This window comes from Salminus brasiliensis, chromosome 24 (assembly GCF_030463535.1).
Source record: "Salminus brasiliensis chromosome 24, fSalBra1.hap2, whole genome shotgun sequence".
Taxonomy (NCBI): Eukaryota; Metazoa; Chordata; class Actinopteri; order Characiformes; family Bryconidae; genus Salminus; species Salminus brasiliensis.
The window spans coordinates 20,599,197-20,626,605 of NC_132901.1; the positions used below are offsets into that span (position 1 = coordinate 20,599,197).

General features: G+C 42.2%; 1 protein-coding gene across 24 annotated transcripts in view; it reads right to left on the bottom strand.

The window, feature by feature from the left end:
- The window catches only part of LOC140547029 (neurexin-1a-like), a 495,217-nt gene that overhangs the window by 97,093 nt on the left and 370,715 nt on the right, over positions 1–27,409 (bottom strand). For all 24 annotated transcript variants that reach the window (XM_072670538.1, XM_072670515.1, XM_072670531.1 and 21 more), the window contains one exon: positions 6,083–6,254. In XM_072670538.1, the coding sequence (XP_072526639.1) occupies positions 6,083–6,254 (172 nt within the window). The remainder of the gene's footprint in view (positions 1–6,082; positions 6,255–27,409) is intronic.

A 27,409-nucleotide genomic window follows, 5' to 3' on the forward strand; every position in this document is an offset into this window, starting at 1 on the left:
TGGTCATTTCAACTGCGTCAAACAATTTTATATCTGAGATGAATCTTCTATTCAACAGAGGTCCCAAAATAGACAAATCCGCTGAGATGCCTGATTAGCGATTACTCATTTCTTGCTAAATGATGAGTAACAAACTGGTCAGAGAGGGATGAGAGCCGTTTGTGTTGGAGTAGGCTCATAACGTAGAAACCTTTAATAGCATTAGACCTTTGAAGCTTTTGTCAAAACCTCTTAGCATGTCAAAAGACTACAAAACCAAGAAATCTAAGCATCACCATTTACATGTTAAGGCCAAGTACTGATTTGGGGCGCAGAACTTCTTCAAGACCTTCTGAATTGGGATTGAGATGAGATTGAGAATTACCACCTTATGCATTATATTGTGTTCCTCTTTCGTGTTACTTCTTGTGTTACTTTGAGAACCTTAGCAGTAAAGGTTCAATACCAAGGATTAGTATCAGATCATGCAGCAGACTGCCTTTATATCTTCATATGACTTACAGGTAGTAATGCGCAGAGACCTTGACCCTGATTACACCTGGTCACTTCATATGACTAGTATCTGGATTGTAATCTGAGAAGATTTTAGCCACATGTATTTACACTTGGTGTTTGAATATGTCTCCGGTTAGTGTTCTGGTTGTTGAATGTAGGGTTTAAATGTGGTCTTTTTGAGCTAGATCTTCAGTTTGGGTGCAGATTATCCTTTTTTAGGCCTTTCAGGACTAAACACGGGCATTCAGAACTTTTTAAAGCTTGCAATTGGCTGAAAATCATCATATTCAGTTCCTAGTTAAAGAATATTGGTGGTTAATGTGATGTGCCTTCAGTACAGCCCATAAAGACCTATCCAATGGGAGAACTAGCTTAACTATATCTATGTAGATACCATTTAGTTGGCCAGTTGATTAGATCATTTTTCATGGGCAGTTTCAAGGTCTTAACCCTTCTGCTTCTAATCAAACCATAATACTACAGCACTTATAGTTCTCAGAAATCTGTCCTTATGTATCTACTTGACCATTTAACGGCATTGAACTACATTCATTATATAGTCAAAAGTATTGGGACACCTGTTCATTGAAATCAAGGGTATTAAAAAAGGGTTTTTCTTGTTTTGGTTGGAGCAACTGTCTCTACTGTCCAGGGAAGAAGGCTTTCTATTAGATTTTGGAGAAGCATTGCTGTGAAGAAGGGGTGTCTACAAACATTTGGACATACATTGTATGTATTACTTTTTTTTTTTATGAAATTTCCAGAATACTGTTTGCACTTCCTATTCCATCACATTCTACAGTTCATTCTTTTACAGTCCACGGACCCAGACGAGGTTCTGTTGAGCTTCTCTAGAACAAATTCCTCTGTAAAAGGTGAAGCTTTAAATGCAGCAGTACTGCTGATGATTTCTATTAACTTCTAATGACAGTACTATGGAAAAAACGCCAACGGGTATCATTGAACAAGTGGTTTGAAAAAGCAATTATTGCTATAAAAAGCCAGCACATGGCCTTATTCTGCTGTGGTGAGGTTATTCTGAGCTGTTGACAGTTTCTCAATCTGTGTAGGGCCTTTATCAAGTAGTGTGCACATCCAATTGCTTAGAAAACAGATTCAACAGGAATCTCACACAATGCTCAGCCATTAAATGTACAAATAGGGCTGAGTTTCTTGAGGCGTCAGTGTTTCAAGGCATGGTTTGACATGGTTTGATTTCAACATATCCCATAAGGCTCTCTGCAGCTTCCAAGGTCACTAGGGCACTTTGTCATGCAAATGATTTTAATTGTAGAGCAGGTTACAATCCTGTGTTTTTTGTCCTCTGTAACAGAGTGGAAGGACTTCAAAGAGGGCACAATATGAGCAGGTATAATCATGGGCCCAATAGGCGCAGTTATAACCACCTACATAATGTCCTTCCAAGAATGTGCTGGAACAGATGCAACACATTTGTATATCTACACTATACGTCCAAATGTTTGTGGAAACCCCTTCTAAAGAATGCATTTGGCTATGTTAGGTTGCACCCATTGATGTGCAAATGCACACATACACAGCTTGTCTAGCTTCTGTAGAGAAATACTGCCAATAAAATAATCAGACTCCTTGGAGCACCATGCCTAATGTCAGACGTGGGCTAGAGGGGTAGAAAGCCCCCCCAGCATTTAGGTGTGAAGCAGTGGAAGAACTGTGTTCTCTGGAATGATCCAATACTTCTTGGATGAATTGAGGAGTTGGAGGATGAGGTGGGATGGTGATCATCCTCCAACATCCTGACCTCACTAATACTCCCTTCACTGAATGCAATCAAATCCTCACAGCAATGCTCCTACAAAATCTAGTAGAACGTCTTCTTCCCTGCACAGTAAAATCAGTTAGGAGAAACTCTGTTTTAACCTTTTACCTTTGAATTCAGAAGAAACAATAAATGAGCAGGTGTCCCAATACTTTTGTCTATAGTATACATATAGTGTATAACCACCTTTGTGATATGCGTCCAAAAATGTGTTGGAATAGATGCTACATATTTTCTCTGAGATGCAGGTTCATGTTGACGTGACTGCCATTATTTATCAAAAGCACTTTCACAAATCTCCCACATCTTAAGCTGTTCTCTAGCTGATTTAGACAGGCTATATTTCTCTAGTGTTGGTGAGCCTGTGACCACTGCAACCTCAGCTTTCTGCTCTTGGCTGACAGAAGAAAACCCTGATGTGGTCTTCTGCTGTTGCAGCCCATCCGCCTGCTTATCTGCTAACCACCTCTCTTATCAACAAGACGTTCTTGTCTGCAGAACTGCAAAACCGCTCACTGGATGGGTTTTCTCTATAAACTCTGTAAACTCTGTTGGTGGAAATACCAGGAGATCCACGGTTCTACAAATACTCAAACCAGCCCTTCTGACACCAGCAATCATGCCATGCTCAGAAACACTGAGAACACCTTTTCATTGTAAGGGTTGATGTGACCATTACCTGAATCTGCCGGCTTGTATCTGCATTATTTAATGCACTGCACTGCTGCAACATGATTGGCTGATTAGATAATTGCATGAATACGTAGGTGTGCAGGCCTTCCTAATAAAAGGCTTGGTGAGTGTGTATCTATCTATATCTAGCTCTATATCGTATTTATAAATGGTGTTCATAAACTAGAATTAGAACTTACATTAGAATATAACAGAATCCAGAGGTCTCAAGTTGAATAAATCGACAGATGCTGTTCCTCAGCCATTTGCCCCCTCCATTACTGCACACCAGGGTTATATATCCTCCTAATTATATTGAACTGGTTGATTAGAAGGCTCTTTCTACCTAAATGGAATGGTATCTGTCACTGTAAAGTACTCAGATCATGTTTTCAATAAAGACTGAGGGTCTGATTCATTGGTTTTGATGTTTGTAATCAATAGTACAAGGACAATTACAAATCTGAAGGAAATATGTTTTTGAAGGACTGAACAATGAGGACATGCTATTATATATATATATATATATATATATATATATATATATATATATATATGTGTGTGTGTGTGTGTGTGTGTGTGTGTGTGTGTGTGTTTCTAAATTGATCTATGTTAGAATGTTAAATAAATAAAAAAAATAAAATAAAGGTTCTAAATCCATTAAATAGTTTTCCAAGAACTGCACCTCCAAGCCAAGATCCATTTAAGGACTTTTATTATTAAGACTTTGAGACAGAGTATGATATGAAAAAAAAACACTCAGTATAAAAAAAGCTTAAGGAATAAAAAATACTATTTAAGGTTTTATATAAAGTGAATATTTTCCTAGAACCTTTTGTTCTGATCAAGAACCACTTAAGAAGCTTTATGTTTAAGACTGTGAGACATTTGGTCTGATTGAGATAAAGATCAAGCATAAGGACCTCAGCATAAGGTTCTTTCATTTCAAGGTTTTATAATAGTGAATATTTTTCCTAGAACTCTTTGTTCTAATCGAGAATCATTTAGGAGCCTATATTTGTAAGACTGTGAGATATTTGGTGTGACAGGGTTAAAGAAAAGGCTCTTTAATCTTTCAGGTTTTATACCTGGTGAAAATGTTTCCTAGAACTCTTTGTTCCTATCTAGAACCATTTAGGACACAGATATGTGGTCTGATAGGGTTAAAGGTTCTTTAATCTTTCAGGTTTTATACCCGGTGAAAATGTTTCCTAGAACTCTTTGTTCCTATCTAGAACCATTTAGGACATAGATATGTGGTCTGATAAGGTTAAAGGTTCTTTAATCTTTCAAGTTTTATACCTGGTGAAAATGTTTCCTAGAACTCTTTGTTCCTATCTAGAACCATTTAGGACATAGATATGTGGTCTGATAAGGTTAAAGGTTCTTTAATCTTTCAAGTTTTATACCTGGTGAAAATGTTTCCTAGAACTCTTTGTTCCTATCTAGAACCATTTAGGACATAGATATGTGGTCTGATAGGGTTAAAGGTTCTTTAATCTTTCAGGTTTTATACCTGGTGAAAATGTTTCCTAGCCTCTGCTCTTCTACTTTAATGCTATTCTAAACAAGAACAATTCAGAAACCTATATTTTGTAAATGTGAGAATCCAGGTCTTGCAGGGTTAACAGGGACCAGCTACAAGTGTCTGCGCTTGAGTAACGTCAAATTTCAGTTATAGCCCCTCTTTTATTGACTCATTTTCCCTATAGACAAGCCAACGTGTCTGTCTGTACTGCATCATCTCTACTGACCCCAATTTTGGCCTACACTGAGCGAGCCGGTGCTCACTCATACATAACAATAAGCTGCTGTTCGCCGCGCTCTTTGTGCAGCTTCTGAGGCGCGTGTTGTGAACGTGGCCTGACAGGCTTTTAGATTTCACACTATGTGGTGAAAGCACCTGGCTGACGTTTTGGTGTTAAGTAGTGGAATATGCTGCTTGCTAACACATCAATCAAATTACTGCAAACAGTCTGCAGGCAAATTGAGCTTCAGATCAGAATGCAGGTATTCTTGAAATGAACGGGGAAAGCTTTCTCCTTTGTAGCAACTGACCAGGTCAGATATCACTTGTGTTCTTTAAGACAGGCCATAAGAACCATGTCTGTAATTGAGGTGTGTGAGTGTGAAGAAGAATCTCTCCATTAGTACATCAACTGAAGGTTCTCGCTTCCAGCCTTAGAGCAAGGATACACTGAATGACCTCTAACTTAATAGAACAGGGGTACCTCATACTGGTCCCAGGCCACACAGGCCAGAATATCTCCAAAACGTCAGACAGGTATTGTGCAGTGGTCAGTACCTGCCAAAAGTGGAACTGGCGGCAGAACCATTGGCACCTAAGGCTGACTGATGCTCTTGCTTGACCCTACCTCATGACTTACAGGACTTAAAGAATGTGCTGCTAACGTCTATGTGGTAGATACCACAGGAGGTCTTCAGAGGTCTTGTGGCCTTAATGCCTCGGATACTCAGATCTGTTGTGGCGGCACAAGGGGGACCTACTCAGCGTTCGTTGGATCGATTTTCTTAGATTTGGTGCTAGCAGTGTTAGCATATTAACTTAATTAGCTAGCAGCATTGAAACTGAAGCTGCAACCAGTGATGTTTCTATTCAGTCGATCAGATGCGACGTTGGCTGGCACAGGTGTCTGTGAGCTGATGTGGTGGAGCTGGGGACAGAAGCGTAACGGCATGGCTAAATCGGCTGCTACAGAATAGAAAGCTTTCCTCATCAATTGTGACTGCAGACGTACTGATGTGTCTTCAAGAAACAAATACAACTACTTACGCCTTCCAGTGAGGGCTCTTACTGCTTGTGAGGTTAGATCACTTTGCATGGTGGTGGTAACATTCTGAATTTTCAACCATCCTTTGACCAGTTTCGACCCCAAATCAGAACCTGACCATAACAGTTGCACTTTTCTGACAGATGAACAAGGTAGAGAACTAGTACATGATTCTAGAGATCAGCATAAAGAAAGAAAAAGAAAAGCACAAATACAAACACTGACAAATCCCCAGAAAACACCGCCGTGCTAATCCTAGCCCTGCACCTCCGGAAGCTAACAGCTAATAGCTAAATATCTGGAGCTCAAGAGTAAGGGTTCTTACCTGTGGGGTACCGCTCAATGACTGGCAGGTCATCCACCTGCAGCGTGGCATTACCCCCACTCCTTGTGAACTTCACCACGTGGTACTTTCCATCGTTCACGAACTTCGACTTCTCCTCGATGTTTATGTCGTCTGTGCCCACGTTGAAGATCACGGCCACATTTCCCTTTTCCTGAGGGGAGAAAGGACACAGAGGAGACACTGGGCTGAGTTACGGTTTGAAAACTCAAGAATACTCAAGGTACTTTTGGAGTGTGAGCGTGAGGGAGTGAGTTAGAGTGTGACTAAGAGTGTGCTTCAGTATTGTATAAGTCCACCTCCTCTTGATGACCACCTCCTACTGCATGCTCATATTTTCACAACATTTTCCTAAAATGATCTACAGCTATGGCTTCCCACCCATCCACCCGTCTCCTATACTGATTAGATCATTCTTCTCCACGTATTTCCCAACTCAGTCCCACAAGTTCTCCATGATTTTTATATCTGATGATTGTTCTGACCATGACATCTTCTGAACTTCCTTCCTATTCAACCCACTCTTAAGACACTTGAGGAATCCTGCATTGTCTTGTTGGCAGATCGTCGGCAAGTCATTTTTGTGGTTCTTTGCCAAGAAGAAAACTTTAAACACCTCCCAAAATGCACTAACCATCTGTGCAAATGGTTAAAAAAAAGTTTGTGGACACCCCTTTTAACTAAGCCATTCAGCTACTTTTGTACTGTTGCACCTATTGCTGACACAGATGTGCAAATGCACACACACACACTCTCACAGCATGTCTGGTCCCTGTAGAGAAGTACTGCCAATAGAATATATTTCTCTGAAGCAGAAAACATGATCCTATCGGCACCATGCTGCCTAATACCAAGCGTGGGCTAGAGGGGCATAAAGCCCCCCAGCATTGAGCTGTGGAGAAGTGGAGAAGGTGTTCTCTGGAATGATGGATGGTGCCTCATCCAATACTTTTGGGAGGAGCTGTGGAGTTGGGGATGAAGTGAGGTGGTGATCATCCAACAGCCTGACCTCACTAATGCTCTTGTTGCTGAATGCAATCAATTAAATCCTCACAGCAATGTTCCTCCAAAATCTAGTAGAAAGCCTTCTTCCCTGAAGAGTAGAGACAGTTACTCCAACAAAAGCAGGATAAACTCTCAGGATAAAATACCCTTGATTTCAGAAGAAACAATGAATAAGCAGGTGTCCCGTTACTTTTGTGCATTCAGTAGTTAATCAAGTTAACTACTAATCTTGAACATTACTGCAATAATCTGAAAAGAGAGATACGTACATGAGCTATTAAGGCTATACACACTCAACATACACATATCTATGTAATACAGCATAATAGCATAAGTGCCATGTACTCAGTTTTACTGCATCGAGTATCTGTCACCTCCACTTCTGCTTTTAAAGGACGATATTGTGGGACTGCAGAACGTGACTGCCCTGCCCTGTTACATGGCAGTGTGAAAAATAAAAATGCAGAAAACTAGTTAAATTATATTTAACTGTGTTTGAATGACACAAAGAAATGTTAAGAAAGAACTTTGTGTCCTTGAGTTTCCTTCACCCGAACCCACGCTACCCAATCTGCCATATTTCCACTGCTCCGCAAGCTCTTAAAGCTTATTGCTAAAAACAACAGCTTATTCATCTCCCACTCTCACAGAATAAACCCCTTTACAAAATCTAGAGTATACACACCGCTCCCTTCACTCTCAACGTCCTTCAGTCATTGTTTGCACTGGAGCTACAAGGCTAATGTAGCAAACAAGTAGTGGAAGCTTAGGCATGTGCAAATTGCATGCCTAAAGCATTACACACTTGACTCAAAGTGTAGTGAAAGGGGAATCACACTGAATTTTCAAAATGTAGTGTATAAGTCAGTCACACTGCAAAAAAGGGATATCTTAGCAAGTGAACACCCCAGCGGACACCCCTTCTACTTTAAGATGCACCCATTGCTGACATTGAGCTGTGCAAATACACACATACTGCTCGCCCTGTTGTCTGGGTCCCTGTAGAGTGGTACTGGCAATAGAATAGGACTCTCTGGAGCAGATAAAGATGAACCAATTGGCACCATGCTGTCTAATGCCAGGCGTGGGCTAGAGGGCTATAAAGCCCCCCAGCATTGAGCTGTGGAGCAGTGGAACTGTAGAACTGTGTTCTTGGCATGGCAACGCTCCATCCAGTACTTTCTGAGTGAGTTGGGGAGTTGAGGGGATGAGGTGGGCTGGTGACCGTCCATCATCCTGATCTCACTAACGCTTCTGTCCTGGAATGCAATCAAATCCTCACAGCAATGTGCCTCCAAAATCTAGTAGAAAGCCTTTTCCCCTGGACAGTAGAGACAGGTACTCCAACAAAAGCAGGATAAGCCATTTGTCTGGGGCAGTGGTGACTCAGCGGTTAGAGCTACTATGACAGGGTTGTGGGTTCGATATCCAGGCTGGGTGAGCTGCCATTGCTGGACCACTTTTGGTTGGTACTGACCACTGGATACCAAACGACTGTTCACTTGCTGCCTAATATGTATAAAACGTACGTACAGAGTCAGAATTCAGGCCCCAGATCAGCATCTGCTATTACTTTTAACTTAGTTCTGAAGACTGACACATACAGAAGGCTGGATTAAGCACAAAATAGACATACGCATCCATACAAACATGATTAACCAGCAGATTTCAACCATAATCTAATTCTCAAAGCCGCGACTAGAGCTGTACGTAATCAGACGGTCACTTTCATTTCATCGGCCATTACGGTCAGTCTTGAGCCCCAACCAGCGCTGCAGAATCTCTAATTGTGTTAGTGAAATGGAGGGCTTGCTGTGTTCTGATTGAATTAGACTCCGCATGTGTGTGTGTAATGGCCTCGTGGCAATGCAGCTTAGCCTTGTTTTCTAGTCAATATAAAGGGGGTCATCAATACTAATTAACAAACAGCATAGGGACGTTCTTTATCCTCTTTATTCAATGGCACATGGGCTTCAGATCAGATCAGAAGGCTCATTATACCTGAATGGGACGTTAAATGTCAGTACATTTAACGTCACATACAAAGTACTGGACTCATGGACTTGTCTGTAGTAGTAACTAATACCTTGTTTTCTTTAATCATAATCAAGGTTAAGCATCTCGTACAGCAGGAAATCTAGATTATCTCCATCAAAGCCATAAGGGTATTCACAGCCTAAAGAATGCAGGATGCATTATGTTTTATATTTTATTTATATATCTATATATTGCATATTTTATCCCAAGTCATTTTGGAGCATTTCTATTGGTCCATGGTTGACACATTGCAATGAGGTTTTCACAGGATGGTGACAATATGGCTTTTATTTTCTGAGTTCAGGTGTTTCAGCTACACCCACTGCTGACAGGTGTTACAAAATCAAACACACATGCAATAATCACAGACAGAGGCGGTGATGGCAGTAGTATAAGCTGTACCTAGGAGCTTGGTGACTTCAAACGTGCTATTACACATGTCCAATACATATTACTAAATGCCCAGGCACACTGGTAAACTGCAACCAGTACAGAGTTCAGTTATTTACCCATAATCATTTATTTTGGAGGAGAAATTGTTGGTGTAAAATATTTTATGTAATGATTTTAATTAGCTGTGCCTTCAGCTGACCCACACTGGACATTCCATAATACTTTTCACTGTACATCAAAGGTAAAGGTGCACGTATTTGTACGTATAATGTACAGCAATGTCCTCTGCATTTAACCCATCTGTGGTAGTAAACACACACACACACACTAGTGAACTAGGGCCAGTGAGTACACACACACCCAGAGCGGTGGGCAACCAACTCCAGCGCCCAGGGAGCAGAGAGGGTAAAGGGCCTTGCTCAAGAGCCCAACAGTGGAAGTTTGCCAAGCCCAGGAATCGAACCCACAACCTTGTTATTGACAGCCCGGCGCTCTAACTGCTGAGCCACCACTGCCCCAAATGATAGTCTACTGTATGTTTGGTGTTTATATATGTGAATAAGGGTTTATACACTGAATTTAATTAATCATGAGTAAAGTCTTGCTTTTTGGAAAAAGATCAACTGTCACTGTATTCGCTTGTGTAACTACGTACAAACATGCATGTACATTTAAACGATTACGCAATCCGAATCAAGCGCAGTGATCTGGAAGGTGCTATCTCTAGATGTCTAACGGTTCCATTTCTGTGACTGACAGTATGATGCAGAAGTGTCGTGTGTGGATTCTGCAGTGCTGTCCACATCATTCTGCTCTCGTTGTTTGTGTGCTCAATCCCGGCAGACGTCTGTCACTCGTATTTCTCCAGCTCCTCTTTAAAGCTGAAACGTACACAAGCGCTTTCTCTCCTTGAGCTATTTTACCCCTCTGCCAGCAAGAGTGACCATCTGTGTTTTGAAATTTGCCCTGAAGCGTCGGCCTCGTTGCAGACCCATCCGTGTCACACATGCCTGCACGGCGGCATTAGCGCCAGACAAAGCGATTCCAAGGAATCCAACAAGATGCTTGAAAGATGGCCCTTCAGGATCAATCATTCTCCAATTGGTTAAATAATACAAGTTTTTATTTTATTTAAAAAATATCTAAGGAAAAAAAAGCAAAGGTAAGCAGCAAACTACACACATGTTATTTATAAGTCCAAAGAAGAATTGTCAGTGTAACAGCCGAATTACAACAGTACTACAGCATTTGTCGGTATCCTGGCAACGTCATGACGTACTGCTAACCTCGAAGTGCGTCTTGAATGTAGTTCGGTTGTAGGTACGAAGGACCATGACAGTGCTGCCTACTAAGGTACTGACAGTACACAGCCTTAGTGTTTACTCTGCACCTGATTCAGCTAATCAGCTGAATGTGTTGGAACAGGAAACCACTAAAATGTGAAGTACAGGGGTCCTCCAGACCCACAACCACGGTTTTAAAGGACCCATATCACATTAAAACTATCCGTCCTCATGGTTTTGAAATGAAATGGTGTGACGTAGTGTGTCAGCACTGCTAGCATTTCAGAACAGTCACAAAAATCGCATTTAAATAAACACATTTGCATATATTCACCTATACAGTGTACAACCATTAAGCTCTGCCCATTCACACTGAAGTTATAAGGAGTGTTTCAGGCTGGACTACTTTTTGAATGAGGCAAAATTCAGGACAGCCAATCAGAACAGGGCATTTAAATATATCAGTCTTAAAAGGCACAGTAACCTGTGTCATGTTAAGGCGTAAAGAATGTTTTGGGCACGAACAAAATCACAGATACACCAAAAGTGGACCTTGTAAAAACTAAATTAGAGAAAATAAATGTGAGTATTGTAAAACGAAAGGTTATTTAATTAACCTGAAGATCTATCCCTGCTATCCCAGAATAGCTCATTTTGCCACCTATTTTCTGAAGAGGCATGCCACTTTCCACCCAGCATCTGTGGTGTGTAAATCTGCTCCCACTTTAACTACTGCTGCTGGTTCTAGCCGCTGCAACACAGCATGTTCTAGCTCTCCTGATGTTGATTTAGCGCATCCCGTGCATCAAATCGTGGGTTTTAGTGGCTCTAGCAGCGGTAAGGACGTTCCGAGCAGGCAGATTGCGTCATCTCGCAGAAGTCACACTTTAAGTGTTTAAGTTGTGGCGTTTAGAAAGAGCTGACAGGATGAAGGACTGATTCAGAGATGAGAAGAAGATGGGAAGAGAGGGGATTTACTAAGTAATCTAACCCAGGAGGAACAGAGCACTTCAGTGTGGAGAAGAAGCTACCAAAACACTCAAAGCTTTGTTTGTAGCAGGACAGCAGCAGAGAGAGCCTCAGTGTTTCCTTCTCCGCTCTCCACCCACCGACCCGAAGCAACAGCTGCCCCTCATCACTGTCTGAATATTTATGCACCTCCTCTGTAACAGTGGTGAGAGAGTACTTAAAGGCAAAGTCTGGGCTAAAAATGCAGTTTGTCATGTTGTTTAATATCTAGTAGGAGGGTATTCCATCAGGTTTCCATAAGTTTCTCTCTACACTACAATACCCAGCATGCATTATGACAATAAATCGTACAACCTTCATGGTGAAATGACAAACAGCCCCCCTTCAGGCTCAGAGTGGCTCAGCGGTCTAATATGCTAACACTATGGCCCGGGGTTCGCGAGTTCGAATCCCGAGCCACGTCGCTTTGCCATCAGTGTCCAGAATCCGAGGGAGCACAATTGGCTGTGCTGTCTCTGGGTGGGTAGAAAGCGCCCTCTCCTCTGAAGATGCTCCTGGAAAAGCTGCAGGAATTACAGATCAGAACCTCAAAAGAACAATTCCAGCATCTTTTGGTTTCCAATGCCAAGAAGAACTGAGAGCATAAGGAAGTCCTAGTCAGTGTAAGTATAGAAGTGGTTGGTGTGGTGCAACAGATAACACCACTACCTGCCACGGAGACCATGTGGGAGACCAGGGTTCAATTCCTGGTCTGGGTGACCATGCTGCGCTACACCAATAAGAGTCCTTGGGCAAGACTCCTAACTACGTTGGCCCACCTCTGTAATATGAGTTAGCTTGTAAGCCGCTCTGGATAAGAGCATCAGCTAAATATCATGAATGTAAAGTATAGTGTATAAAGTGTATAATAAAGTGAGTGTATACAGCACTGGCTTAGACAAGCAATGCACATTTACTGCATTGGCATGTGCGCTGTGTTTGCTAGCCGGGACTAATGCCTGCATCATTCGAAGCCTCTTTCTTTCTGTCTGAGCCTCCTGCCTCCGAACCCAGCTCCCCTCTCAAGGACTGGCTCACAGCAGGGAGCTTCAGCACAAAGGAAGTGGGCCGATGGGGCACCCATTCCCAAGGACTGTCAAACGCCTGGCCAAATTTACTCACTTCGTACGGGCCCATTACTTTAAAGAGTGCAGGGAAAAAAAGAGAAGGACAGAAACCAATTAAAGTGCCATTTTAATAGCATCCTACAATGGACTTTTAACGCTCCCCATAGACGCAATAATAAATTCGATGCATTTAGTGGCAAATTATCTGCACAGCTTTTCATAGCATGAGAACGAGGGTCGTGGTTGTGCATCTGCAAGCTAAAGCCTGGGAACTAAAATCCATATTTCTCTGTTTGCTTTGGGGCTTTTCATCAGTACGTGTGCCACGATTCATCAGTACACAAAGCACAATACACAATACTGATCAGCCAAAGCACTGTAGGTGCCCCAAGTTTGGTTCATTGAAGAGATAGAAGCTGATCTCACTAATTAGCACTGATTAAACTGCATACAGCACCTATCATCACATCTATCTAATCTGTATTAAGTAAACTTGCTGATGTAGTTCCAGATATTCTACTGCTTCTATTGCTTACAAGCTACATTAGCCTCGTAGTTCTAGAGTAAAACAAAGCAATGTCCACATGTAACATAAGCAAAGCAATCAACTAGCTAAAATTTCCATTTTTCCGAAATTCAGCTCAAAGCTTTTAGCAGCCTTTCAGTCCAGAAGTGTGTAAGGAACGGTCAGCGGATATTCAGCTCCAGGGCTAAAGCTCTCCCTCTCACAGTTGTACTATCCTAGGTGAGTAATCCATGCTGCTATTCGCCCCTGTTCCCTCCCTGTCCCTTTGCTGTCCTCTCACCTCCATTTCACTCCCAAAAAAACAGAGCTATCCTCAAACACCCCACAGCCCCCCACCGCAGCGAGGCCACTAGGGAAATCTATATATACGCAGTAGTCAGAGAAGTGGTGGTGGCCTGTCCAGCCAGCTGTCAGCCAGGATTTAGCGTTCATCAAGGCGAAATGGGGTTTAATTAACTGATGGAGTTGATGCAGGAGTCCCCTGCTCTGATCCTGTCAGATGCAGGTGATGGAAGTTGGATGAGGAGAGAATGGGAGGGGGGGGATTACTTCCACTATAACACTTCGGCTTCCTCTTGAAGAAACCCCACCAGATTGACCCTGAATTTAAGTAGAGGTCATGAAGAGTGGTTAGAGTACCAGAAAAAAAAATGTAATACACCAGACTGAATGTTCTTCATAGTCCTCTGTACACATCGGCCTGAAAATGTATGCTTAAATGCTTGTGCACTTTTAAAAATACAGGTGCTACAAAGGGCTCTTTGAGTGATGCCATAGAAGAACCACCTTTGGTTTCTAAGAGAACCTGTTTTGTGAAAGAAACGAGTGTGAATAACTTTTACACTGGCAAAGAACCTTTAGATCAAGGCCTTCACTCACAGATCTCTTGTACATAGATGGTTCTTTAAGGAACTAAAGGTTTCTTCTTCACCACTGCTCCCTTCTGCTCCACAGAACCCTTTGTAGCAGGTTTTTAAGAGTGTAAGGGTGTAGGTAGAATGTGGTAGTTATTAGAGGAGTGGTCATCAACCCTGCTCTATGGAGAGCTACAGACCTGCAGACCTTCAACGCTAATCGACCTACTTGACCATGTATTTATATGCATTAGCAGCAGTCTGAAAAGAGGCGGTGGCTGGCTTCGTATGTATTGAAGGAGATGTGATAAGTCATTACCCTACTAGTGTTGGAAGCATTGCTAATGCTAGGGGTAGCTAAGAACAGGTGGGCTAATTGGTAGCACCAAAGTGGGACAAAACTATTTGTTTCTGTGTAATCAGGTGTAGCCTGGCTAGCTTCATGGCCTCATGTCTCAATATCATGACTTCTTCTGTTACAGCAAGCCCTAAGAGACTCCGATGGGAGACTAGAAGGCATAAACCTACCACAACATCAAGTTTAACTCACATGTAATGCGTCGTGGCTGGGGAGAACGTCCAACATAATCCATGGTATGACTTGAGCTGCAAATCACTGCAGGCCACATGTGTACTGAAACATGAAGTTCTATGGGCGCTCTTACGAGAAGACAGGCAAACACAGCACAGCAGTGTGTGCAACAGTACACCATTAGCCTGGGGAAAGAGTCCTCGGAGTAGCCAAGTAGAAATCTGAGCAAACACCGCTTCTTCTGTCTCTCTTCTTTGGCTCGTCGATGGCGCTCATTAGACGAAGAAAGCGAGAGGAAGAGGAGCAAACTGCTGGGCCTGTCAACATCTACCCCCCTCCATCGCCGCCAAACGTGGTGGGTTCTTGAAACGCTGTGTACATGAAGCGCTTTGAATATTGATTTGATCATAATCTTCTTCAGGGTCAAACGTGACAAGCACAAATGCGCAGAGCCAAATGCAGCAAGAAAAGCCTCTCATTACGGCGTCTTTGAACTTCTTTATTTTGCTATTCGCCGGAGAGAGATGGCACGAATTCTTGGTGGGTGGGTTAGTGAAGAAAAAAAGGAGCAAGACTGCAGCAAATGATGTTTGAACTGAAGCCTCGGTTTCCTTACATAGGCTACTGCAGAAGGTACTCGCCTAATTTCCCAAGCCTGCTTCTAATAGTTCCTTATGAACGGGCTGGAGAGAATTTCATGGTTTCTTTAGAAAGATGGAGCTTTCAAGGTATTCAAAAACCTCAAACTCAGCTTCCAGTTGTGGATTTTGTGCTCACTGGTTAATTGTCATAGTTCTGATGTAACTCAGTGGCCACCTACCCCACAGTAATCCCAATATCTAGGACCAAAAGCTTGAGAGCTGAAGACCTCGCTCATAGAATAAGCACCAAAGCTGACCCTGGTTCCTTAAAGAAAAAAGAATGTAGACCCTAGCAAATGATGTCTGAACTGAAGCCTCGGTTTTCTTACACAGGCCACTGCAGAAGGTACTCGCCTAATTTCCCAAGTCTGCTTCTGATGGTTCATCATGAACAGGCTGGGGAGAATTCCATATGTGCAAAGTCACATCGAGGCAACATGCAGGTGCTGAAAGGTTTCTTTAAAAAGATGCTGTAGAAGAGAGGTCTTCAAAAACCTTCAATTCGCTACGGGTCTTAGAATTTGTGATCGCTAGTAATTGCTGAACTGCTGATGTAACTCTGTGGCCACTGTGTTTCATACCCTTCCAGTGATTGCAATCTCCTGGACCACAAACTGGCTTCCAGCATCAGAGCTGAGAAGACTTTTCTCATAGAAAAAGCACCAAGAACGATTTAAAGTCCAGGGCTAAAGCTTCCACTGGTTCCCTAAAGAACAAGAGACTGCTGCAAATGATGTCCAAACGGAAGCCTCACATTTCTTGCGTAGGCTACTGGGCACTACTGATGTAACTCAGTGCCCACCTAGTATAATACCCTTCCAGAGATATCCAGGACCGAAAACTGAACTGAAGGTGCTGAGTTGAACCTGCCTTTGGTTCATGTGTGCTTCTGATGGTTCCCCAATGAAGGGGCTTGAGACAATTCTGAGAGGTTTCTTTGGACAGATGGCATAGACCACTCTTCAAGAAGCTCAATAATCCTCAAAAATCCAGTTTCCAGTCCGAAAGTGTTTCCTTACAAAGGCTACTGTGGAAGGTACTCGCCTAATATTCCATTTGTTTATACATCATGCGTGTTGACAAGCATTGTGCACCTGTCATATTTCATTTTTCATAATTATGGCAGCAAGGCAATATGGTGTGTCACCCTCAGTCCACGTCAAGGGGGGGGGAAGCTTTGTTCCTGTCTGATCGCAGCTCCCAGCTCCCTCCCATGCAGCCTCTGCAGCCTTCCCTTTCATCTGGCGGAAAAAGGAGGTTTTTTATTTCTCCTCTTAACCTGCGAAAGGAGCTCTTCTGGGTCAACCGCCAAATTCCCCGCAAGCACAGAAATATTGTGGCATGCTGTAGCCGTATGTTTTTGTGCTGACCCTGCGCTGTTTGAGTTTCACTGATTTGCTTTGTACTGTGCCTTTGGGATAGATGCTTGCAGCCAACCTGGGCTGGGCTTTGAAAAGTGCAGCAGTGCAGAGTTTAGTAAAACCACATGGCCTTCAATGTTAAACCCATCTCTCATTACCAGGTTTAAGGCCTGGTAATTTAAGGCTCTTTTGTCTCTGCTAGTTTAGTCATTGTCTTCTATACTCTAGCCTGAGTAGAGCACTCATCCAACCATTCTGTCCATCCATCCATTAATTCATCCATCTATTCATTCATCTGCTTACCTGACCACACATTCATTGGGCTGTTCATCCACCCATTCAACCATAGGACCAGCCATCCATGGCCTTAACTATTGATTTATTCATCTATCCATATCTTAATCTATTTATCCATTCATCCATCAACCATTCATCTACCCATCACTTCTTCCAGTTTCATACATTCATCCATCCATCCATCCATCTACTTATTTATCCATTGGCCCATAATTTGTCTACTACCTCTGCATCCATCCATCTCCTTTAATTCATCCACTCATCTACCAGTTCATTCATCCATAATTCATAATTTACCAATCCATTCATCTCCATCCATCCATTTATCCACCCATACCTTCATCCAGTGATCCATTCATTCACTGCCATTAGTTAACAGGGCTGTACAGTACATTGTCTGCTAATCTGTATAGCAATTATGGCCAGTGTAGTACTGATACTGCAGAAAGCTGCAACAAGACCATCATGTTCTGCAGCCTTGTTCCTTTTTAGGTGAGTTGATGGACCTGGTATAAACCTCCGAAGAAAATAGGTAGAACACATACACATACACACACATACATCTGCCACAAGAGGACGCAGCATGCACAGCTACACCAGCCATGTCAAAAGTTGCTTTCCCGCAACAGACCAACGAATCTGTGAATCTGTGGATTTGTACATGGCTATATACCAAACACAGGCAAGATTATGTACTACGTCTCAACTAAGCTTAGATCAGAGTGTCGTTTGCATCAGTAAGGGCGTATTGTTGTTAGCATTGCACAGCACTGACAGATCAGGTTATTAACGGAAAATGATGGATATAAGAGCTGAAATAGCTACGTTACTATGTCGGGCCCACAATAGCACCATAGTGGAAAGGCAGGAGATCAAAGCTAAGGACATTTTTCATAGAAGAAATGATGCCAGGATAAAAACGTTTGGCAAAAAAGACTTACTATATCAATAGAAGCGGTAAACATTCTGTGCATAGCTTATTTGACTTTTCTAATGGAAATTCCTAGAAGATGCCATAAGTGATATGGGTTTAAGGAACAGCCTTGGGATTATGGGAAAGCCTGGTTTAATGGTGAGATACTGACAAAATGCAACCACTGCAAAAAGTACATTGCGTTTCATCCTCTTTATAGTTATGTGGCCTTGTCATTAGCGAGCATGTAGAGTAGCCTTGTTCATCCTCTTTAATACACACATTCTTCACTGGGATAACTGGTCGAGAATAAGACAGTATTTCTCGCACTGGTTCTGATAGAGGAGGGAATTGGAGTTGCAGTCTCTCCTCTGCTGCTTTACCTTATCTTTTAATTACCTCTGACATTCTATGCTTTTTTTTTTCAAAGCCCATTAATGAAATTAGAGAGGTAATGGAATTATTAGGGGGAAGAAAATGAGCATGCCAGTGAGCATACCAATTTTCAAATCCAGCTACCCCCCCCCCCACCCCCTCCTAATTCCGCATACACACAGACACACTGTCTTTTACACTCTCTCTTTTAATGGTCTCCCTCAACCATTCGCATCCATGCATGCTTGCATGTATGAACACAGAGGCATATTTACACATGTGAACAGAGTCGATAACAAGCGCTGTTTAATCAGCCCTGCTCAGCGCTGCGTCCCGCTGCAAAACGCTCCCAACAAAGCCGGCGATGCTGCTGACTTTGACTTTCATTGCTTTGCAGTCTCATTAAGCGCAGAACGCACAGCTGCTACAAAGGCCGGATAATAAAGGACTCTGGGGTGCTTTGAAATGTATTACCTCAAGATGCTTTCGCTACGTATATTAGACAAGGGAAAAAAAGGACGGAGAATCAAGCCATATTACAGCAATTACTCACCGATTCACACTTGACGTAGGGCGTCATCAATCAAGCTCGGACGAAACAAAGTTGGGGAATCTCTGAACTATAAACAGGACTGAGCTGACTGTGAGAATGGCACAATAGCAGAAATGGGGCTCTGGTATGGTTGACTATGCTGTGGCTAAGTCTGAGCGATGTGAGCATTCAGAGAACGAGGCTTGCGGTAGGGATGCACTGATATGGAGACTGATATGAGGGTATTTGTAGTCCATTCATAAACCTACATGAAATATTCATGATACATTTATGGTACATACATATTTATTTATGAACATTATTGAGGCTTGATCCACCTGGATTAGCACTGAAATCATACATCAAGGTTCTTTACAGTACCATAACAATTGTGGAACCTTTATATTATAACTGACTGGCTAACAGGCATTGTGGTAAGTGATGGAGAGGGCTGTCCTACCCACCCAGATAGAGCTAGGCCAGTGGTGCTCTCTTCTACTCCCTGGCCCTACCATCAGGAGATCACCGGTTCAATCCCTTGTGAAAACACAGCCATCCGTGGCAAGGAGTCCCAGACGGCTCTCTCTGAGTAAGGTGGCCCTCCCTCTCCCGCTATCACTGAGAACAATGCTAGTCAGTCAGTCAACCACTATTCATGTACAATCTGTCCGGTGCTATATAGAACCCGTTTTTAAAAGGTTCTACACCATTAACCAGGCAACCACCCTTGAAGAACCCCTCCCAGCCAGCATGCTCATGTGGGGCTCACATGGATGGAACAGAAACTAGGTGGGTAGGCCTGAGTTCTGAGTGAGTTTATACGTTACTGTGACGTTACTGGGACCCAGTTAGCCTTCCCAAATTGGCTACCCTATACAGCCCACCCTAATCTCATAGGATCCCATCTAGGTTCCATGTTCAGTGTACAGCCCAGATGAGGCCCATGGTCCCATCACTGACTCTGGTAGAACACTGGTGGGAATCTATATGTGGGGCCATCATGGAAGCCATGGACAAAAGTTTCTGGTCTACCCGTACAGGCCCCACATGGGCATGTTGTCTGGGCAGATTCTAGAGGTGTACATCAGAGAGATATTGGGAAGAAATATCGGTCAGTGTCAGAGTGAGCTTTTAGGTCTTATGAAAAAGTGTTTAATGTTCGATTAGCTTGTAGACATTTAGCTAGGTGCCAAAAAAGGGCTTTTTGGAGTTGCGAGATTGAAGAACTGCTTTCGGTTCCCTCAGTAACCTTTCAATGGAAGGTTGTTTGACAATAAACAGCCATTAATACCATATCATATTTACAGCATAGTAGCTGCAGGACAGAACTATGTCCTGGTCGATCGAACGAGTATGTTTTTGGAAGTAAGACAACTGCACAAAGGTCATTTTTGGTTGAACCGTTGCTTCAGGCAAGTCGAAAAAATAGAGGAAGTGAACTTGGCTAGCATGAACTACTTTGCTTCTCCTGTCTTCCCATCACCGAAATGGACTGAGTGGAAGGGTGCTAATACAGGGGGCTGCGGTGCGCTGCTCTCAGAAATCAAGTCTGCCAGCTAAAGTGCCTACTTATCTGTGAAGTTGGCCTGAAATTGTTTCCACTGCTTGGAGAGTCTATCAAGAGGCTTTCTGCTGCAGAGCTTCATCAAATACCTCCAGTCAATAAATCATCAAGCCAGCTGAGAGATAGATAGAGGGTAGGAGAGAGAGAGAGAGAGAGAGAGAGGGGAGGATTGGGAAGCTCAAGAGCCTGAGCTGTAGAACCATAAAAATGCCCACCATGATGAACAACGTAACTAGAAAAAACATCCTTAGTCAAATGTATGTAGCACTACACTATACTTTCTCAACTGTCCAGGGAAGGCTTACTGTGAGGATTTGATTGCATTCAGCCACCACAGCGTTAGTGAGGTCAGGATGATGGATGATCACAACCCCAACTCATCGCTACCTCCCCAACTCATCCCAGGAGTACTGGATGGAGCACCATCATTCCAGAGAACACAGTTTCACTGCTCCACAGCTCAATGCTGAGGGGCTTTATACCCCACCTCCCACACCCGGCTTTACACATGGTTCCAACAGGTTCATGTTTATCTAGTCCTATTCTACTTGTGTAGCTTGTCTGTGTCAGCAATGGGTGCAATTTCTCCTTCGAAAGAAAAATTTGCTCTAGGACTACACACTAAGCCATCAGGCAGGTCTTCTGGGGTGTTCCCAGTGTGCAGTGGAAGGCCAACCGTTGAACTGGCAACGGGGTCATGGGTAGCCATCAACACCAACAGCATCAGGGCTGTTTGGGCAGCATGAAAGCGGTTTTAATGTTATGGCTAATTGGTGTATATCTTTAATGACCTGATGCTTGATCACAAACATTTCATTGAAAGACCCTTTTTAAAGAGATGAAAGGAGCCAAACTGTGCGATTTCAGAATATTTTCGCAATGCATCAATGTCCATGCAAGACACCGGTCCCATCGACCACCTCCCTTATAAACTCCCATTCAGTGGCTGTCGAGTTAAGCCGGCCTCATGAGGAAGCTCGTCGACTCCACTCTCCCGATCCGAAAGGTCAACATTAATAAAGCAGGCTCTTCTTCGGAGAGCTCCGCCGGCCGAGAGGGGACTAGGCAAACACTGGTGAAATGAAGCTGAATACCAGAGGTTGGCCCCCGTCATGATGCCTCTTAAAGAAACACTTGCTCTGTGGGGTGGATTGCAGACCCTTGGACTGAATTACGCTGTCAACGGGGATTCATCTGCTCAGGCTCGAACTGAGCTTAATGTGTCTCCAGGAAAGCCAGCCGTGTAAGCCTCAGCAGTGTGGCTTAGTACTGCTAAACTTGAGCTTGTGCCATGTTTACAAACCGCACCAGGAGAAAAAACGACTGCTCGAACAGCAAACACCGTTAGCATTAACTGCATGTAAGGAAAGATCATGACCTTGACTTTGGGAGCAGTTCCAAGTTTTCTTTTCAGCAAGTTCTGGATAAAACCAAGCTTGGCAGTTTACTAAAGTTGCAAAAATATAATAATAATAATAGTAATAATAAATGCCTTGTCATGTTATTTGTACAATACAACACAACTCTTTGCATATTCCAGCTATCCCAGGGTCAGAGCACAGGGTAAGCTGGAGAAGGTAAAGGGCCCAACAGTGGCATCTTAGTGGACCTGGGTATCAAACCCACAGCCTTGTGATCGTAATAAAAATGTCCAACTGCTGTCAAAATTGGTGATTTTTTTATATACATACACACACATATATATATATATGTTTATATAAGACCACTTACCCAACCCCATTCATATGACCCCCCCCCCCCCCCCATCACAAACAATACCCCCAACATTAGGATTACCACAGCTAAGCTCAGAGCAAAGCATGGCTTCCCAGTTCTGATACAACAGCCAACGGGAGTTGGGCAATTGTGCTCTCTCAGAGTTTGGCTACAGATGGCAAGCAGAAGTGAGGTACAGAAGCATGAAGACCAGAACCAGCCAGTTCTGAAACAGCTTCTACCCCCATGCAATTAGGCTGCTGAACAGACAAGAGTGCAGTGTACCAGTCTACAGTCCAAGTTCTCACCTGTCTCTTCAGACCTCCATATGAACCCCATATAAACACACTCTGCACCTTGCACTTACTTACTGGAACTGTGTCCTTTGCTCAGTCACACAGCACCCACAAAGACGTCTCCCCACACAGACTACAGACTTGTATTTACACCTAAGTTTTTCACTCACCTTTACACCTGTGTAATTTGACAATACAGTTAACCTCGCAACTTGACGACCAGCGTTCTTAGCATCTTAGCATTCACCTATAGCATGGATTTAACATAGTCTTGGTCCATCCAGACATCACATGAAAATCACTATTTCTTGCTGGTCCATCATGTGTAGGTCAGTTTCTCCAGACACTGAAACAATCTCAGACATGTAACCAAGTGGGACTTGATGCTGTCATTCAAGCCATTTCACCAATCATCTTCTTTCCACTCAAAGGAATTACTGCACTGAATCCTGGTGGGATTCAAGCTGTTTTGCAATGATAGCCGATGTGTAACAACCCCAGCGAGGGGTACATTAAGTACCTCAGAACCGAAACTATCTCAAAGTGATTTGTTTGATTGGCTTTTAGTCTTTTGGAGTTCTTGCGTGCTACAGATGCACCATGATTTATTCAGGATCTAATTTGCAGCTCCTAGCAAAACATTAATGAGACTATCTTTCATGTGTTAGCCGACCTGTAAATGTATTCATATCCATATTCAGCTGCGCCCACAAGAGCGGCGGGCATGTTTCCACAGTATTTAGAAATGATGTATAGGCTACCACATTCCTGCCAGACCTTAAGTTGCTATTTGCACACGCTCATGCTAAACAGGTGGTAAAAAAGAATTGCCTCTCATTTAGCTCCAGATGAAGCGCCCGATATATCTCTCCAGCATTCTGTCAACAGGTAGCAAGATCGCAAAGACAAATAAATGGTGCTGGGCAAAGGTCCTCGAGTGGTCCTTGTCTAGAGGGTTCCCACTCAGGAGAGTTCATCCTTTCACCCACATCAAGTGGAACCATAATCCTCTATCATGCTCTATTGCTTTTATAGGCCTCTGTGTGGCAGCACAGCGAGAAAATAGCCTTGCTGAATACTTATTCATGTGAAGATATGAAGCCACAATCATCTGGTTGCTGGCTTAACTCTATTACCATTAGGACACTGCCCATTCTTTTATTCAGGGCATTATGTCCATAAGAGCATACCAACAACATGGTAATTACAAGATGGTATGTGGGTTTGTTCCAAGACATCGTGTGCATGTATTGGGATCTGAACTCATAACCATCTGGTTGCTGACTAAACTCTCCTACCATCTTACCATTAGACTACTGGCCATTCTTTTATTCCATATATTGCATGAAGATTAAACAATTACCATGCTGCATGTATATGTACATGTACATGTATGATCCCATGTATTGTTTCAATACATTGTATGTATAGGGATCTGAACCCACAACCACCTGTTTGCTGACTCAACTTTCTTAGCATTAGACTACAAGCCATTATTTTATTAAATACACAGTATAAATGGTAAACAGCAGGCTGTCTGTAATTTCCTTTCGTTCCAAGACATAAGATGTACCGGGATCTAAACCCACAACCATTGGGTTGCTGACTCAATTTACCATTAGACTACTGCCTATTCTTCTATTCAATATATTATGTGAATATAACATATTCTCAGTGTTCTTTGTATACACTAATGGTCCCATGGTTTGTTCAAAGACATTATATGTACTGGGATCTCACCCTACAACCATATGATTGCTAACTTATCTCTCTTACCCTCTTACCATTAGACTATTGGTTATTCTTTTATTAAATACATTATGTAATCAACCTATTTTCAGTGTCCTCTGTATATTACTATGTTCCAATGATTTGTTGCAAGACATTATATGCACTGGGATCTGAACCCACAACCATCTGGCTGCTGAATCAAGTCTCTTAGCAGCCATGACTACCAGTCATTCTTTTATTCATTAGTATGCAATTACCATGCTGTCTGTACAGTGGTTTGTTCCAAGACATTAAATGTATTCCACATTTAACACCAGAATGTAGCTAAAAGGAACAATCCAACATCAGTAAGACCACATTCAGAACGCCACACACAATTACAATTTAGTGATTCAGTGATCCAGCTGTGTACTCAACTGTCCAGGCTCATTTAGGCCATGCCTGCCCTTCCATCTCCTTCCGTATGATCATGGGTGAATTCAGCACAGACGAGATGAGTTATGCATCTTATTTGCAATTCACATTTCCAGGGAAATAATGCATTCCATTCTATAGAGGGTGTTTTGCCGCAAGTCTCTTGACAGGCAAAAACTTCTCCCTCTGAGTCCTAGCTGCTGGAGAAAAGAGCCAGTGGGCACCACGGAATTCAGGAAAAACCCACAGAACTTGTTTTCAAAGAGGTTTTTCAGGACCGGGAGGCTGCCAAGCTTTAAAATTACCATCATCAATCAAAGGCTTTTCAGGAATGCAACATGCAATTTACTGAACATTTTTTCCGGAAAGCACCCAAATATTATTCCCCTACATCTCCGTGGATCACAAAAAAGTGCCTTTCCCTCCTTTTAGCCTCTCTCCCCACTTTAACCTGGCTCTGTAAGAGGTTTGTTTTGGTGTCTTACACCACCAATGGGAGTTCTATTGGCTGAATCGCTGCTGCTCATTTACGAATATTCCGAAATCCGGCAATTAGAGAACTTATGAGCAACTAATAATGGAGTTGTGCACACTCAGACTTATTGATGAGTCCAGGCCTCCCATATTAAAGGGTAATTTTATAACACTGGACTTCTAACTGATGTTTTACACTAATATTATTAGCGCATTGAAACCAAGGTTGGTCAGAAAAGACAGGGAGGAACAAATTGATTTTCCTAATTGAGAACAGGGAAGCTTGAGAGATGACTGGGGTGTTATTAACCCCTTAAACAGCTTAGGTTATTACAAACTTCTATTATCATAGAATAGGCCAACAGTTTGTCCAGAAGTCCCTGTAAGCACTGAATGATACACCTTAGTGTGTAATACACCTTGGAGTGTTAAGGGGTTAAAGAGTGGAAATTTTAGTGGAAATCTAGTTCCCTGGACACACTTAAAAAAGTTAAGGTGGGTACAATAATTCTATGAAGAAATGCTTTAGGGTCCATCCATTTTGGGTCCATCAGGAACCATTTATTAAATATGATGATTATATGATAAATGAGTCTGGAGACACTTTTAAAATTTCAAGTATCTGCCAAGTTCTTTACCAATGGACGTTCACCCCTAGAACAGTACATTCAACACCACAAATCACTCTGGAACCTTCTTTAAAAGCAGAATCCATGCTACTATATATATATATATATATAAATGATTCAAGCAATGCCATAGAAGAGTCCCTTTTGCTTCTATTTTGCTGATGACAAGTTTATTTCAAGACCTGCCATCTTCAGAGCTCAATTTATTTGCCTACTTCTGTAAGGCTAATTACTTCATATTTAAAGTGCCATTTTGTCAAGGACTGGGCTTAATCTACGTCCGGAAAACTGCCCTTGAGGGCCCTTCACTGCAAGCATTTGTGAACCGAAGCAATTGTTTTGGCATGATGAGGGCAAACTCAACAAGCCTTCAGCTGCACTGTAGAGTGCTGAAGATCTACACCAGATGGCTGTCATTTGCTCACATCAAATAGCCATGAGCATAAGGGGAATGTTGGATGAGCTATTGTGCGCTGTACAGAAACATATTCACTCAATATTCTTGCAAACACCAACAAATCCCCAGCCTCTGATGATTCACGGGCCAGATTTGTGAATCATCAACTCGGGAAAAGAAATGTTAAGAGCCAATTTTTTTTACATAATGGTGAGGTTAAGAGAAATCACTTCAGTGACTTCGGTGACTCTTTCTTCCAAAGTAGAAGAACTAGGAGAAAACGTGGTTCTTAAACTTTCAATGGAGACACTGAGGGAGACACTCGGGGCTTTGATTAGGGATAATTACTGATGAAATAAAGGCAGCAATAGCTATATATATCCTTAAGAAAAAATGCCTATAGATTAAAGACATTACATTGAAATTGGCACATTTGTATAATCTGTATCTACAACATTTCTCCTGTAAAATGTTATTTTTACTCATATGGAAAAGGATAAATAAATAAAAAAATAAAAAAATAAATATGCATGATATCTGGATCTTATATGTATTTGTGGTTGCTATGTAAAGACACACACACACACACACAATATATATATATATATATATATATATATATATATATATATATATATATATATATATATATATATATAGTAAACATAAGTATATCAGTTAGTATAGTGTAAATGTGTAGTTTAATATATATTTACAAAATACACATGCACACACACACACACACACACACACACACACACACACGCACATTTCTAGTTATTCCCAATAGAATAGAACTCTTTGGAGCAGATAAACATGAACCTATTAGCACCATGTTTAAGGCCAGGCATGGGGTAAAGGGGTATAAAGCCCCCCAGAATTGAGCTGTTGAGCAGTGGAATGATGGTTGGTTCTCCATCCAATACGTCATCCTGACCTCACTAACGCCCTTGACGTTGAAAGCAAACAAATTCTCACAGAGAATTGTTCCAAAATCTTGTAGAAAACCAACTTCCCTGGACAGTAGCGACAGCTACTCCAACAAAAGCAGCATGAACTATTTCATTTTGAATACCCTTGATTTTAGAAGTTTCTTTCTAATGAATATGCAGGTGTCTCAATACTTTTGTCCATGTAGTGTATATGTCATATACAGCAATATATCTGCCATACTTCCATGTGAATGACAAAATTAAGTTCAACATTCTCCACATATTGACTAGTACTAAGTCAGTAAGTCTAGTAAGTAAGTCAACTAGACCTG